Genomic DNA, 17278 nt, shown 5'->3' with positions numbered 1-17278 from the left:
ATTCTCCGGCGCCAGGGATTTGGCAGGGCGGGAATCGCGCTGTGCCGGTCGGCGGCCGCTGGCAGCGGCCCCCCCGGCGGTTCTCCGGCCCGCGATGGGCCAAGTGGCCGCCCGTTTTTGGCCAGTCCCGTCGGCGTATATTACACCAGGTATTTGCCTGGCTGCGCGGGCGGCCTCGGGGGGGCGCGGGGGGATCTGGCCCCGGGAAGTGCCCCGACGGTGGCCTGGCCCGCGATTGGAAAGCCACAATTAGCTTTCAGTAAAATCTTCGTGATTCACCCTTGCCTTTCCAAACAAAAGTATATTTCTTCCTTAATGATGGTTTCCAGTAACTTCCACGCCACCGATGCAGGCTTCGGTAGGTGCTATTCAGGTCAAAATATATTTTCAAGTTATCCCCCGGTATAACCCATACCTTCACCGAAGATTTAATCTATTTACTACTTAGTAACATCGATCCTGAGTCCCGCATTGCTGCATATGTAAAGTAGACTTTGGAATAACCACTATTTCAGGTTAAATTAAGTTATTTTATTATTTTATTTTTTTCTTTTAAAAGCTGCAATTACTGGCTTTACAGAAAGGTAAAAAGATCTTGCTTCTGGATCCTTCTGGTTGGTTGAAGGGACCTTCAGGCCCAACTTCACAATTAATCTTCTTTTTAAAATCTGGTCTTCTTTATATGCATTCGCTAATGAGCTAGGTTGCTGTGTCCTATCTTTCCCATGTACCGAGCTGTGAGAGCTGGCTCTGCTGGCTATCTCTGAGCTGACTCTGAGCTGATTCTGCCTCCTCTTTAAATTCTAGTCTTCCTTAGATATATTAACTATTTTAGCTCGGCTGCTTTGCCCTGTCCCTTTCCCATGGCCGAGCTGACTGTAATTTGACTCTGAGCTGCTTGTTCCTTCTCTGCTTCTCCGCCTTTCTCTCTCTCCCTCTGAGTTCTGGTTCTGCCTGCTGTCCCCTTTCTTCGGGTTTATATATTTTTCTAACAGTTTTCTAGTTTTTATGACTTTATTTTGTAAAGTAACTCATCACTTTGATTGTAAAATGTATCTTTGATCTAAACATTCTAATACAACTAAGTATTCATTTTGACATAACTTCATCTCATATATCTGATTTACATTGTTTCCTTTGTGATGTTCAAAGTTCCGTTGTGATATTCAAAAATGCTTTGGTTTCAAGAGGTGTGAATTTTGCTTTGGTTCCTGTCATTTCTATAGTTTTATTTTCCAATTGTGTCCTCAGCTTATAATTTTGACTTTGATTTTGGCTTAGAATTATGTTTCTCGTAGATTGATAGTCTCCAGTTTTCTTTAATTTACCTGGTATTAGCAAAGTTTCACACCTAGAATTGTCACCAAATTCAACTGAACCTCATCCTTCCTTTCCAGCTGCTTACTAAGATAGTTAATTTCAATGAAGGTGTGAACCATTGTTTTTACCTTCAAACAAAATCCTGTGTGTTTGCTATGCCTGCTTGACTAAGGATATCTGCATTTTACAATCCTGCTCTTTGCAGCTGCAGTTAACCCTTTGTGGGATCTTTCCCTGTATCCTCTCATGTTTCTCTCAGACCAGATATTGCCAAACGTCCATGTTTCAAATGACACATCTTTCCATATTTTCAATAACACGCCCCATATTGGTTATGCAGTGAGTCGTTGGGAGCTGGAATGCACTAAATGAAAAGGCAGTGGATGTTCTTTCAAAAAGGCTTTAGATAAATACTTGAAAAGGAAAAATCGGGACAATGGGTAAAAAGCACAGGGAATTAGTAATTCATTGCTCTTCAAAGAACTAGGACAGACATGATATGCTAAGTGGCCGCCCTCTATGCTATCTGATTCCATGGCACTGCTTTGCTGTCATCTCTCATGGCTCTACTGTTGCGACGTTTGTTGGGTGATAAATATCTTTTATATATAAGTGGAAACAATACTTCCGAACGGTAGCATGGTAGCACAATGGTTAGCACAGTTGCTTCACAGCTCCAGGGTCCCAGATTCGATTCCCGGCTTGGGTCACTGGCTGTGCGGAGTCTGCACGTTCTCCCCGTGTCGGCGTGGGTTTTCTCCGGGTGCTCCGATTTCTTCCCACAGTCCTAAAATGTGCAGGTTAGGTGAATTAGCTATGCTAAATTGCCCTTAGCGTCCAAAAGAGGTTAATTGGGGTTACGGGGATAGGGTGGCGTGTGGGTATCGGGTGGAGGTATGGGCTTAGGTAGGGTGCTCTTTCCATGTGCCGGTGAGGGCTTGATGGGCCGAATGGTCTCCTTCTGCACTGTAAATTCTACGATTCTATGAATGGAATGTCAGCTTTATCACTTTTGCATGAAAATGTTTGAATATTATTAAATTAATTATTCAACCTATTATCTCACATTGAGTTTAATATTGTATGGAAAGTATAGTTTGTTGCACAATCTATGGCTGCATTTGAATCCATTGAGAGCTATTATATTGAAAGAATGGGATCAATCATGCGACTTTGTACTGTTGTCCAGTAATACAAATATGTACATCAGTATAACTGAGGTGCTTTTATCCACACGAGAGGTTAAGAATTTTGCGTCTGGTTTCCTTCTTAGCCCCCACAGACCGTGAGGTGCCTACCCCTGAAATTCGCAATGTGTTCAGTTTAATCTCAGACTCTGAGCTACCACTCACTGAATCTCCACATGTGTTCAATCCAATCCCAGAATCTGAACCGTCTAAGATAAAAGAGACTGAGATTGCAGGTATTTCCGACAACAATTTTGTCTTGTGTGTGAAAACTTCAGGATAGATTAAATAATTCAGTGCATGTTGAGATTAGTACTAAAGTGACAGATCGTTGGAACAAATGTCGGAGGTGCTACGCCACACTTTTGCTGCTGAATATACCTTATCTATAGTGTATTTGATGGTCAATGCAAATGCAGGATAGTATGCAAAAAGCAGGGAAATTAGACTACTAACGATCGGCCTTGTATGGAAGCCATTCATTTTTGTTGAGTAACGATCTTCCACACATCTTCAGGAATTTGTACATTTTGCTGATCTCTGTTGGATCTTTTGGTCAGGATATTAATTTGTTGAAATTTGGAAACTGTCCTTGGCTATACAGTGCTTGTCAACCTATATCGTTGTGAAGCTTATTTGCTGATAAATCATTTTACAATGTGGAAACGATGTTGCTGCATGAAGAGCCTGTTGGAAAATCAGTCATCAATGAATCATTTGAACTAATATTGCATTAATTAATTTATATACTATTAGTATAATTAGTATTGTATGAAATGGATGATTGTAGTTGGCTACATTGGAATTGATTTAAATATATTATTCAATAATGCTACATTGATGACCAGAAATACAAATATATTTGCGAAAACAACACAAGGATAATTTGCAGAAGAGATTCTGAATTTTGTATCTGGCTTTCCTTCTTATCACCAGCAGAACATGAGGTGCCAATGTCTGACACTGGTAATGTGTTCAGTTCAATCTCAGACAATGAGCTGCCGGTCACTGGCATGCCTAATGTGTTCAGTCTTAACCCAGATTCTCAATCTGAACACATGGGAGAGAAAGACGTTACAGGTACTTCTGACAATATTTGTGTCTTTAGTGTGAAGTCAGGACATTGGCTTAAATAATAATATGTGCACATTGAGGTTTGTGCTACAGTGACAGATGATTGTGACAAATACTGTAGAGGCTATGGGCGGAATTTAATGTAACCGACGCGGACTTGGTCCACTGGTTGGAGAACATGTGAGAAATCCACATTGCTTCTGAGGGGAAGGCCCTAATTAAAGGTTGAGTACCTGTCAGGATTTTAATTGGCCAATGGTGGGCCTTCCTGGGGATTCAGGACCCCAGGGGCTGAAATCCAACATGCAAAGTTCTGCAAGCCAATCAGAGTCCGGAAGCTGTTCATTCGCAGCCATACCACTGGCTGCTGCTGATATTGCATCCAAGGAGAGATCTGGGATTGTCCAGGCAAGAGGTGAGTGAGGGTGGGATGGGAGTTGCAGGCGAGGGAGGCAGGGGGCTTCAGAGGCAAGGGCCGGGCTGACTTGAGGTGGCCACACCCCTGCCAGATGCCAGGCTCCTCAATCGGGCACTGTGCTCCTTTGAAAGGGAGACCCGCTCCTCCAGAAGACACAATTAGCTTTCAGTAAAATCTTCGTGATTCACCCTTGCCTTTCCAAACAAAAGTATATTTCTTCCTGAATGATGGTTTCCAGTAACTTCCACGCCACCGATGTTAGGCTGACTGACTATAGTTTCCTGGTTTACCCTTCCCCCTTTCTTGCATTGTGTATAACTTTAGTAACCATCTAGTCCTCTATGTCCAATGAGAATCGAAAGATTGTGACCAATGCCTCTGCTATTTCTTTGCTTCTTTCAGCAACCTCTGATGCATTATATAGAATTTTGGATTGTATGAAATGCAATCAACATGCATAAAACATGTGGTTAAACTGGAATCCATTTAATGTGATAATAATGAATATATAAAACTAATCGTGCTACAGTGCTAAAGAGTAATGATGTCTAGTAAATCAAATGTATTCATTAATACAGTTCAGGTGTTTTTTTCAAGAGAGATTGAAAATTTTGGCTTCCTTCTTATCCCAACAGACGATGAGATGCCAACTCCTGGCACTCCTAATGTGTTCAGTTTAATCTCAGAATATGAGCTGCTGGTCTCTGACCCCCCTAATGTGTTCAATTCAATCCCAGAATCTGAATCTACAAAGATAGGAGAGAAAGAAGTTGCAGGTACTTCCGACAATATTTCTTGGGTGTGAACTGAGGAATGGATTAAATATTCATATGAATGTTGGGATTTGTGCTAAACTGACAGATAGTTGGGACACATGCTGTCGATATCATGCCATACTTTTGCAGTTTAATAAATGTTCAAGCTACTTGTGTGCAAAACATATTTGACTGTCTTTAATCTGTCACACATGGAACTCAGTCATTCAGTGCTTCCAATAACATTTGTGCCTTAAGTGTGAGTTCCAAAGCAAAGTGAATCATCGTGTGCAGTATGTGATTAGTGCTAAAGTGACAGAATGTTAGAACACATGCTGTAGCTGCTATGCCGCACTGTTACAGTTAAATAATTGTAGCTTCTGCATAATATCTGTTTGGTAGCTAGTACATTGCATTGCATGGAACCCATTCATTTCTGTTGTACAAAGTAAATGAGATAAGCATTGCATAGAATTTCTCCTGGAGGTAATGCATTTTGCTTCTCTTAGTTGGATTACTTGGTTACCACGCTTGCCTCATAAAGTTTTGAGTCTGTGCCCGGCTGCAAAGTGTCTGTCAACCATTTCTGACCTTATTATTTTGAGGTTTATTGGATCATAATTAACTTTCATTTGTTTTTAACAATGTTGGTGCATGGAATATCTTTTGTCATATTATTATAAATTTTGAACAATATTGAATTAATTACTGAGTACGGAATCTAATTTAGCATTGTATGAAATGTATTATTAAATTTACAATATTTGATTATATTAGAATCACTTTAGAGTTATTCTAATGAAAGAAGATAATTTTTACAACAGTGTTGTATTGACATCCAGAAATGCCAATATATTCATCAAAACAACACTGGGATTACTTTCACAAGAGATTAAGAATTTTGTATCTGCATTCCTTCTTAGCTGCAGCAGACCATGAGGTGCCAACCTCTGACATTCCTAATGTGCCCACTTTACTCTCAGACTATGAGGTGCTGGTCACTGACTCTGCATATGTTTTCAGTCCAATCCCAGAAACTGAACCTTCTAAAATAGGAAAGGATGAAGTTACAGGTACTTTTGACAATTTAATAAATGCATGTTGAGGCTTGTGCTAAAGTGACAAATAGTTAGGGCACATTCTTTAAATTCTATCTACACCTTTACAGTTAACTGTATGTTTTAATTGTGTGAATAGCGTATTCAATTGTCAATGCATGGCTGCGCCTGGTAGTTATGCATAGTGATTGCTCTAAGTACATGAAGTAGGCACTCTGCTGCATATCTCCTGCAATTTGTGTATTTTGTTTATCTCTGCTGGATTGGTTGGTCAAAAAGATTGGGTACCATAACTCAAGGTTGTCGAATCACTAGAGGGAGTGTAAAGCTGCTTTGTTAGACTGGAAGTAGAGATGACAACTTCATGTTTGTTAAGAGTAGAGAAGCTGGGATGGTTTATCCTGGAGCAACACAAGTTAAGAATATATTTCAATATTTTGATGGGTTTAAATAGAGTGAATAGGAAGAAGCTGTTTCCACTTGCTTTCGGGTCAACCAATGGACATAGATGTGAGGTAATTTGCAAAAGAACAGAGATGGCGACATGTGAATCTTTTGTAACAGCGAGTTGCTCTGATCTGGAAAACTGCCTGATAGGGTGGTAGGTTAGTTTCAATAGTAATCATGAAAGGGAATTGGACTATTTTGTGAAGGAAAATAAATTACAGGACAATGGGGAAAGAGCAGGGGAATGAGTTTAATAGCATAGCTCTGTCAAATAGCTGGCATAGGTATGATGGATTAAATGATCGTCTTCTGTGCTGTACAACTTCATTATTTCGGCTTTGCACTTGGCTGTAAAGTGTCTATCAACCTATCATAATTATACTGCGGTGAAGCTTATTGGATGATAACTATATTTTACGTCGTCGAAACAGTGTTGCCACATGGAGTGTGCTATATAAGTATTGCGTGAAACATTTTGAATATTATTAAATTAATTAGTCAATACATCATGTGTCAAGTTTATATTGTACAAAAGTATTATGAGTAGCACAATTCATGGTTACATTTGGTATCTATTTAAAGTTATTGCAGAGAAAGAGAAAAGCCAATTGTCTTGTGGTGTTCCATTGTAATGAATTCCATTAATACAAATGTACTTAGCAATATAACACAGGGATTACTTACATGAAAGATTAAGAATGCTGTGTCTGGCTTCCTTCTTCTCCCCTCAGACCATGTGGTGCCTGTCACTGACACCCTTAATGTGTTCAATCCAATCCCAGAATCTGAACCTGCTAACATGGGAAAGAAAGAAGTTACAGGTACTTCTGACAATATTTATGTCTTGAGTGTGAACTCAGGAATGGATTAAATACTTGTATGCATGTTGAGGTTTGTGCTAAATGTTACGACACATGTGTAAATGCTATGCCACACTTTCATCATGCTCAGTTGTCCTGTGTGTAAAGTGCATTTAATGGTCACTAGACTGCCTTGCATGGAGCCCATTCATTGTTGCACACCGATCATGAAATGAGAAATCCACGGCATATTCCACGGATTTTAAGCATTTCTGCTCCACTCTGTTGGTTTTGTTTGGTCAGTGCGTTAATCTTGTGAACTTTAGAGACTGTGCTTGGCTGTCAAGTGTCTGTCCAACTATCATGGCTATATTGTTGTGAAACGTATTGGTGGAAGCAATGTTATTGCATGGGCCACCTCATGTCATATTACTTTTTGTATGAATATTTTTGAATGATACTGAATTAATTTGCACACCGAGTATAATTCAGTATTTTATGAAATGTATTATTATGTTGTGCCATATTTGATTAGCGTCGAATCATGCTGTTTCTGTTATAATGAAAGAATAAGATAACAATGCTACATGAATGACCAGTAATGTAACTTTATTCATCAAAGCAATACAGGGATTGTTTCACAAAAATTAAGAATTCTGTATCTGGATTCCTTCTTATCTCCAACAGCAGACCGTGAGGTGCCATCCTCTGACATTCCTAACTTGTTCAGTTCAATCTCAGACAATGAGCTGCCAATCACTTACCCTCCATATGTGTTCAAACCAACCCCAGACTCTGAACCCGCTAAGATAGGAAAGGATAAAGTTACAGGTAATTTTGACAACAATTGTGTATTTGGTATAAACTCCAGCATGGTGCAACTAAGTACCTGTTGAAGTTTGTGCTATAATGACAGATATTTAGGACACCGGCTATAGATTCCATGCCGCCGCATTACAATTTACTAAGTGTTTGTTTTAGTTGTGTGTTTCCTATATGTGATAGGCAATAACATGTACTGTACAATATCTATACATGGTTTTAATGCAAGGCCATGAAGTGAGCAATTTGTTGTATATTCCCTGGAATACATCTCTGTTCAGTTATTTGGTCAGTGTGCTTATTTCATAAAGCTTAACCTTCTTGAGGTCTGTTGGCTATTCAGGCCTTGGAGAGAGTGGAGAATAGATTTGTTAGATTGGTTGTAGGAATGTCTATCATGGCCATATTGTAGCGAAGTTTATTGATGGAAGAAATGTTACTACATGGAGTGTGACATATTAATGTTGTGGAGACGGGAGAGTCCAGGATTGTGTTCCTCAGAGCAAATAAGGTTAAGGGGAGATTGAATATTTGTGTTCAAAATCCTGAAGGGTACGGATGAAGTAAATAGGGAGATCTTTCCACATGCAAAATGATCAGAAGGCAAAGAACAGGCGCATGAGGTAATTCAGAAAAGAACCAGAGGTGATTTGAGAAGAGGTTTTCGATGATATGATTCAGAATGTACAGCATGAGAGGATAGAGAACGGAGTTTCCATAATAATTTTCAAAATGTATCTGGATAAATATTTTCTGTATGCTAAAATGTGCAGAGCTATAGGGAAAGAACGAGGGGAATGAGACTTACTGGATTACTCTTTCAAAGAAACAACACCAGGTTGATGGGCTGAATTACCACCTGTGTTATGGGGGAGGGGGGGGGGGGGGGGAGAGAGGACTGTGCTCCCGCAATTGCCATGAATGCAAATGGTGACATGGGTGCAGAATTCCATGAGAGCTGGAAAATGAGAACCTCGCCGGCAAGATCTCGTTTCCACATTTTCCTTGTCCCCCTACCAATGATGGAATGATGTTCCTGCCCAGGAAGGTCAGAGACCTGTTTCGGGAGAATTTCGCCCCTGATTTCCATACATTTAAATATAATTAGTATGCTTCTCTGCTGTATAGTCACCTCACAATAGGAATTCTCCACTCGCTGACATGACGTCAATATAATTTAATTAGTCAATATATTAAGTTGTGTATCATTCAATATTGTCATTTAATATTAGTGTTATTTCTCTCACAATCCATATTTCCATTTGATATTATAATGGGAGAATATATCAATGTGCCACATTTCTACATTATAATAGTGACTAGTAATATTACTGCATTCATCAATGAAACTTAGATGTTATTTTCCACGAGCAATTAAGAATTTTGTGTCTGGCTTCCTTCTTATTCTTGCAGATCATGAGGTGCACACCTCTGACACTCGTAATATGTTCAGTTTAATCTCAGGCTTTGAGCTACCAGTCACTGCCATCCCTAATGTGTTCAGTCCGATCCCAGAATCTGAACCTACTAAGATAGGAGAGAATGGAGTTACAGGTACTTCTGACAATATCTGTGCCTTGAGTGTGAGCTCAGGAGTAGAATGAGTACTTTGTGCATGTAATGAAGAGTGCTGATGTGACATGATGTTATGTGACAGAGGTGACATACTGTAGCTGCTATGCCACTATTTTACAGTTAAATTAATGTTCAGTTTGCTTATGTGTAAAGTGTATTTAATAGTTGGTCAGCTGTCTTGCATGGAATCCATTCATTCCTGTTGCACAAGGTATTTGAAATGAGCAATCTGTTGCATATCTCCTGGAGGTTAAGCATGTTGCTTCTCTCTCTGTTCTATTCTTTGGTCAACATGCTTGTTTTGTGATGTTTAGTGTCTGTCCTTGACTGGCAGGTGTCTGTCTAGTCATCATTATTGCATGATTGTGAAGCTTATTGGAAGAAAAATGACAGGAATTGTCCAGGCCCTGTGATTGTAGAGGTAGGGTGGGGGTTTGGGCAAATTTAGATACTGCATCTGTGCTGGAGGTCAGCTGTCCCGCTTTCTAACACCATCCTGCTTCCGTGCATTTTGCCAGAGGGTGGCTCCCAGGCAAATCTATCCCAGGTAGGCGATCCACGCGGCAGCACGATTTAAAAATAAAATTATTTCTTGGAACATGGATGTCACTGGCAAGGCCAACATTTGTTCCTTATGTCTAACTTCCATGAACTGAGTGGCTTGCTACAGTTAAGAGTCAACCTCATAGACGCAAGTCTGCTTTTACATGTCGAACAGACCAGGTGAGAATGGCAGATTTCCTTTCCTAAAGTATATTAGTGAACCAGATGGCTTTTTACAACAATTGGTGGTCATGGTCACCGTTACTGAGACTTGCTTTATATCCCTGATTTTATGAATTGAATTTAAATTTCTCCAGCTGCCATGGTGGGATTTGAACCTGTGGCCCACAGAGCCTTAGCCTGGGCCTCTAGATTACTAGTCTAACTATATTATCTCTAGATCACTATCTCCCTAGAGAGTGATTAAAAGGGTAATTATTCAGTATTTATCCTTTGCAATGGGATCTTACGAACAGTGCACGGGTTCCTTGCTGTGCCTGCTCTCTGGCAGGTGAGAAGAGGCCAATTTACAGCAGGAAGTCAGACTTTAACACTATTTAAGAACAAGTGGCAAAGCTGCTATCTGCCCATATCACAGTTTTGTGATTGGGTGATGGAATCGTGGAGAGTTATGGCTCTGATGGTCATAAGTAGTGAGCTTTTCATCCATTCCACAATTGCTCAGGATGGCTGCAGTAGCTCCCTGTTGCCCCATCAACCTGGCCCCCTGGAGTGTTCCCACTGGTTTCATATTGGGAGGTTCCGAACTCCATTGGGATGTGTTTGATGTCCTGCACGCCCGCCGCTTGAATCCACAGCTGTTCTTAATGAGATGCAAGTTCAGAGGTGGGCGCATCACTGACCACCTCTGTGCCATTCACCGTGTCGCTACACCTCAGGTCCTTGCAGGGTCAGGACCCAGAAATTATCCTGACCCACGGTTATTTTCTATGTCTCTATGCTTGAAATATTCTGGTCAATGGTGCTGCATGAAGTGTCTGTAGTCTTATCTGAATCATGTTGAATAATAATTAATTTACACACTCTATAATTTATTATTATCTGAAATGTATTATGTGTGGTATGATTAGTTACATTGGAATCAATTTATTTTATTGTAATGGAAGCATAAGATCAATTCTGCAAGGGATTATTTCATGAGAGATTAAAATTTTTGTATTTGGCTTCCATCTTATCCCCAGCAGCAGACCATGAGGTGCCAACCTCTGACATTCCTAGCGTGTTCAGTTTAATCTCAGACCACATGCTGCCGGTCACTGGCTCTCCATATCTGTTCAGTTCAGTCTCAGAATCTGAACCTGCTAAAATAGAAAAAAATGAAGCTACAGGTACTTCTGACAATGTTTGTGCCTTAGATGTGAAGTCCGCAAATAATAATAAATATGTGATAAGCTTTGTAATACAATGACAGTTAGTTTGGATACCTGCTGTAGATGTCACACATTTACACTTAATTAAGTGTTGAAATAGTCACTTGGTAGGAAAGAACATGAGTATTGCTGAGAAAGGTGACAGGCTGCCAAAGCTTTTCATCTTTCAGTCATCAGAACAGACTTGTGAGAATACCAAGCCTAACTGAATAACAATTTATAATGCATGAAAAGAGAGTACTGATTGGTTGGCAAGTGGACTCTGATTGTTAGAGGCATAGCCTTGGAGAATACACCGAACAGTTAACGCCAAGCTTTTGTTCAAATTCAAACCAGGCAGATTGCCTCTGATTGGTCAAGGCATTGCCTTGGGGAAAGACCAGGGAATGGCTGACTCCCAAGCTTTATTTGAAAAAGGTGCAATGCACGTTCAATGCCCTTTCTGTTTTACAAAAGACAGGGCCCTGTGTGTGAATATATGCACTTTCTAGAAGGGTAACCTGACTGATAATCTTAAATTGGTTATCATGCAATTCTTAGCACAATCAGGATTGTTTAGCAAGTTCTGCCCAATCGCAGAACCACATCTAATGTTGAACACTGTTCTGAGTTTTTCATTCATCGGGCAAGTACCATCGGCGGGACAGGAAGCGGATGTCAAATCCTCTCCCACCCGTGATCAGCTCCCGACATCAATTTCACGCTGGCTGATTAACTACTGGGCATTGTGAAATGCGTGCTGAGACAGACTCAGCACGAAGGGGGCAGGAAGACACCACCAGGGCCAGTAAGGGTGCAAGCAGGGATTTAAATGGAGCACTCTGAAGGCTGGCAGTCTGTTCAAGAGCCTCATGAGCTGATTTTTGATTTGATTTGATTTATTATTGTCACATGTATTAGTATACAGTGAAAAGTATTGTTTCTTGCATGCTGTACAAACAATGCATACCGTACATACAGTTACAGTTGTAGAGGACTTTGGTTAGGCCACATTTGGAATACTGCGTGTAGTTCTGGTCGCCACATTACCAGAAGGATGTGGATGCTTTAGAGAGGGTGCAGAGGAGGGTCACCAGGATGTTGCCTGGTATGGAGGGTGCTAGCTATGAAGAAAGGTTGAGTAGATTAGGATAGCTTTCGTTGGAAAGACGGAGGTTGAGGGGGGACCTGACTCAGGTCTACGAAATTATGAGAGGTATGGACAGGGTGGATAGCAACAAGCTTTTTCCAAGAGTGGGGGTGTCAATTACAGGGGATCACGATTTCAAGGTGAGAGGGGGAAAGTTTAAGGGAGATGTGCGTGGAAAGTTTTTTACGCAGAGGGTGGTGGGTGCCTGGAACGCTATGCCAGCAGAGGTGGTAGAGGCGGGCACGATAGCACCATTTAAGATGCATCGAGACAGATATATGAACGGGCGGGGAACAGAGGGAAGTAGATCCTTGGAAAATAGAAGACAGGTTTAGATAAAGGATCTGGATCGGCGCAGGCTGGGAGGGCCGAAGGGCCTGTTCCTGTGCTGTAATTTTCTTTGTTCTTTGTTCTTTGTATAGGGAAGGAAGGAGAGACTGCAGAATATAATCTTACAGTTATATGTGTATATGTATACAGCAAGGTGTAGAGAAAAGATCAACTTAATACAAGGTAGGTCCATTCAAAAGTCTGATGGCAGTAGGAAAGAAGCTGTTCTTGAGTCGGTTGGTACGTGACCTCAAACTTTGGTATCTTTTTCCTGACGGAAGAAGGTGGAAGAGAGTATGTCCGGGGTGCGTGGGCTCCTTAATTATGCTGGCTGCCTTTCTGAGGCAGCGGGAATTATAGATAGAGTCAATGGATGGGAGGCTGGTTTGTGTGATGGACTGGGCTACATTCTCGACCTTTTGTAGTTTCCTGCGGTCTTGGGCAGAGCAGGCTCCATACCAAGCTGTGATACCACCAGAAAGAATGCTTTCTATGGTGCAGCTGTAGAAGTTGGTGAGGGTCGTAGCTGACATGCCAAATTTCCTTAGTCTTCTGAGAAAGTAGAGTCGTTGTTGGGCTTTCTTAACTATAGTGTCAGCATGGGGGGACCAGGACAGGCTGTTGGTGATCTGTATACCTAAAGACCTGAAGCTCTCAACCCTTTCTACTTCGTTCCCATTGATGTAAACAGGGGCATGTTCTCCACTACGCTTCCTGAAGTCGATGACAGTCTCCTTCATTTTGTTGACATTGAGGGAGAGATTATTGTCGTCACACCAGTTCACCAGATTCTCTATCTCATTCCTGTACTCTGTCTTGTCATTGTTTGAAATCCGACCCACTACGGTGGTGTCATCAGCAAATTTGAAAATCGAGTTGGTGGGGAATTTGGCCACACAGCCATAGGTGTATAAGGAGTATAGTAGGGGCTGAGGACACAGCCTTTTGGGGCACCGGTGTTGAGGATGATCGTGGAGGAGGTGTTGTTGCCTATCTTTACTGATTGTGGCCTGTGGGTTAGAAAGTTCTGGATCCAATCGCAGAGGGAGGAGCCGAGGCCAAGGCCATGGAGTTTGGAGATGAGTTTCGTAGGAATGATGGTGTTGAAGGCTGAGCTGTAGTCGATAAATAGGAGTCTGACATAGGTGTCTTTGTTATCTAGGTGGTCCAGGGTGGAGTGCAGGGCCATGGAGATGGCGTCTGCTGTGGACCAGTTGCAGCGGTAGTCGAACTGTAGTGGATCAAGGCAATTCAGGAGGCTGGAGTTGATTTGTGCCATTACTAACCTTTCGAGCTGATTTGAAAATCAAATGATTTGACTCATTACTTCAGTTATTGTGTTGTTATGGTCTGCAGTTTGTCCTCCGCACCCGGAGCCCCTGTCAGGCAGGATAGGAATGCTGGGAGCCAGTCTGCACCCCGCTACTCCGACGGGTGCCTGCAGGTTTTTCTGCTGGCAGTTAGTGGCCGACGTGACATCTTGGTGCTGTGAGACAGTAAGAGGAGGCCACCTCACATGATGAAAAAGACCAGGAGAGAAGTGGCAGGTCTGTCCAGCAGACATGATGGTGTGCATAAGACCTGGATCCAGTGCAGGAAAATGTTCAAAGACCTCTACACTCTGCCAGGGCGAGTACTGAATCCAGTTGTGATCTTGGAGAGAGTCCTTTGTGGGTGGCAGCAATTGTTGGTGCCCATAGGTGTAAAATGCAGAGTGTAAAGTGGCACATAATCCTCTGCCTGGATAGACAATGGCTGGCATGTATGCAAGGGTAAGGTGCAGCATGTGGTAGTCCCAAACCACTTTCTCTTAAGTCAAGTACTGAAGACGGGCTGCGAACGTGGAGCCAGGTCCACTGGCCGTGGAGAGACAGGGGTCTTGGAGGAGGAAGGTAAGAGTCCAGTGGACAGGAAAGAGATTCAGGGAGGGTATGAGAGATGTAGGACATTGGGTGTAAGGCTGACATGTAAAATCAACTTATCCCTGTTGTTTTGACTGTTCAGAAATCTTTGTTCAGCCGGATGAGAATCCAGAAAGTGGACTACATGCACTCTGAATTTGCAATGCTGTTTTGAGACTGACATTTTTTCTTCCTCCCTCAGATGGGATATCATCACAAACCCAGACGGATCCCAAGGACCCTCCCTTGACCTCTGCGGATGACCAGCAGCCAGGTGAACACGTGTCACATCCTCTCTCTGCATCATGCACCCAGTACAGATACAGGCACAAGTTGGACATGTGCGTATCAGAGCAGATGGCAGTGCACAGTGATGAAGGCAGATCATGCTCACCTGAGGAGCTGGTAGAGGCAGAGAGTCCACAGGGCTCTGGTTGTCAGAGGATTGCTGAACCTGAGGCAGATGATGAGCTCTAGAGTTGTCCAGCAGGCGGCAGATGCTGGATGTTCAGCGGAATGCGCTTGAAGATCTATCTGAGGTCCCTGAGGCTCTGCATGCCATCGTCCCTCTGTTGGAGAGGTCCATGTGGAGTGTGAGCATTTCATTGACCCAAATCTCAGAATGCACAACTTCCTCCACATAATAATAATCTTTAATAGTGTCACAAGTAGGCTTACATTAACACTGCAATGAATTTACTGTGAAAATCCCCTAGTCGCCACACTCCAACGCCTGTTTGGGTACACTGAGGGAGAATTCAGAAAGTCCAACTCGCCTCACAAGCACGTCTTTTGTGACTTGTGGGAAGAAACCAGAGCATCTGGAGGAAACACACGCAGACACGGGGAGAACGTAGTCTCCACACAGACTCTGACCCATGCAAGACAAGGCTGAAGCATTCGCAATAATCTTCAGCCAGAAGTGCCGAGTGGATGATCCATCTCGGCCTCCTTCGAAGGTCTCCAGTAACACAGATGTCAGTCTTCAACCAATTCGATTCACTCTATATGGTGTCAAGAGAAGGCTGAAGGCACTGGATACTACAAAAGCTATGGGGCGCGATTCTCCACTCCCACGCCGGTTGGGAGAATCGCCTGGGCCGCCAAAATTTCCGGGGACACCGGTCCAACGCCCTCCCGCGATTCTCCCAAGCGGTGGGAACGGCCCGGTCGAGTTTCGCAGGCCGGAGAATCGCCGGAGACACCCAAAATGGCGATTCTCCGGCACCCCCGCGATTCTGAGGCCCGGATGGGCCGAGCGGCCAGGCCAAAACGGCGGGTTCCCCCCGGCGCCGTCCACACCTGGTCGCTGCAGTCGTGGGCGGTGCGTGAACGCTGGGGGGGCGGCCTGTTGGGGGGCGAGGGGGGATCCTGCACCGGGCTTCACCTGCAATGTGGGGTGGCCCGCAATCGGTGCCCACCGATCGTCGGGCCGTCCTCTCTGAAGGAGGACCTCCTTCCTTCCGCGGCCCCGCAAGATCCGTCCCCCGTCTTCTTGCGGGGCGGATTTGGACAGGACGGCAACCACGCATGCGCGGATGACGTCCGTTATGCAGCGCCGGCCGCATCAGCTATGCGGCGGCGCTTTTACGCGGGCGACAAGGCCTGGCGCGGGTAGATGACACGGCCCCGATACTGGCCCATTGTCAGGGCCTGAATCGGTCGGGACCGGGGCCGTTCCGCGCCGTCGTGAACCTCGACGGCGTTCACGACGGCGCGGCCACTTCGGCGTGGGAGTGGAGAATCCCGCCCATGGTCTTTGACAATATCCTAGAAATATTACTGATTCCAAATGCTACATGCATTCAGACAGAAAGCATTAACATTTGTCCTATCATTAATTTTTCCTACTCTTGTACGATTCCCTGTTGTAATGTAACATACACAGTGTTAGGAAAACCTCTGCACTGTAAATTCTATGATAATCTATGATTCTATGAAAGATAGTTTTAAGGGATTTATATTTATTTTGGTAGACATTAGAAAGAAGGTATAATTCGCACACGGGGGGGTTAAAGGGATGGCGGGGGAAGCCGGGGTCAGCAGGTGTCAGCTGACTTACGGGAGGGATATGGGGGGAGCAAAAAAGCTAGGCGGGGATCTAGCGGGGGGGGGGGGGGGGGGGAGGGAGGGGAGAGGAGGGAGGGGGAAAGGGGGGGGGGAAAGGGTTGCTGCTGCACTGGCTGAAAGAGAACGGGACACAGAAGAGGTGGCTGGGGCGGGGGTCCCCCAGCTGGGGGACTGGAGAGTGAGGGAGACGCGGACAAGGGACCCAGAAAAGGAGATGGCTAGTCGGCAGAGGGGAGGGGGGGTGAGAGTCCCTCCAATCCGGCTGATAACGTGGAACGTGAGGGGCCTGAATGGGCCGGTGAAGCGGGCTCGAGTGTTCGCGCACTTGAAGGGACTGAAGGCAGATGTGGCTATGCTCCAAGAGACACACCTGAAGGTGGCGGACCAGGTCAGGTTAAGAAAGGGATGGGTAGGACAGGTATTTCCCTCGGGATTGGACGCAAAAAATAGAGGGGTGG

At 43.7% G+C, this 17278-nt stretch overlaps 1 protein-coding gene across 18 annotated transcripts in view; it reads left to right on the top strand.

The window, feature by feature from the left end:
* LOC140427828 (uncharacterized) overlaps positions 1-17278 on the top strand; it is a 507915-nt gene that overhangs the window by 319440 nt on the left and 171197 nt on the right. For 17 of the 18 annotated variants that reach the window (XM_072513572.1, XM_072513555.1, XM_072513571.1 and 14 more), the window contains 7 exons: positions 3444-3587; positions 4635-4775; positions 5678-5827; positions 6991-7080; positions 7747-7890; positions 9295-9435; positions 11202-11348. In XM_072513572.1, the coding sequence (XP_072369673.1) occupies positions 3444-3587; positions 4635-4775; positions 5678-5827; positions 6991-7080; positions 7747-7890; positions 9295-9435; positions 11202-11348 (957 nt within the window). The remainder of the gene's footprint in view (positions 1-3443; positions 3588-4634; positions 4776-5677; positions 5828-6990; positions 7081-7746; positions 7891-9294; positions 9436-11201; positions 11349-17278) is intronic. The other variant, XM_072513573.1, reaches the window with a different exon arrangement.

Source organism: Scyliorhinus torazame, chromosome 8, assembly GCF_047496885.1.
Source record: "Scyliorhinus torazame isolate Kashiwa2021f chromosome 8, sScyTor2.1, whole genome shotgun sequence".
NCBI lineage: Eukaryota > Metazoa > Chordata > Chondrichthyes > Carcharhiniformes > Scyliorhinidae > Scyliorhinus > Scyliorhinus torazame.
This window is presented reverse-complemented; position numbering and strand designations above follow the sequence as displayed.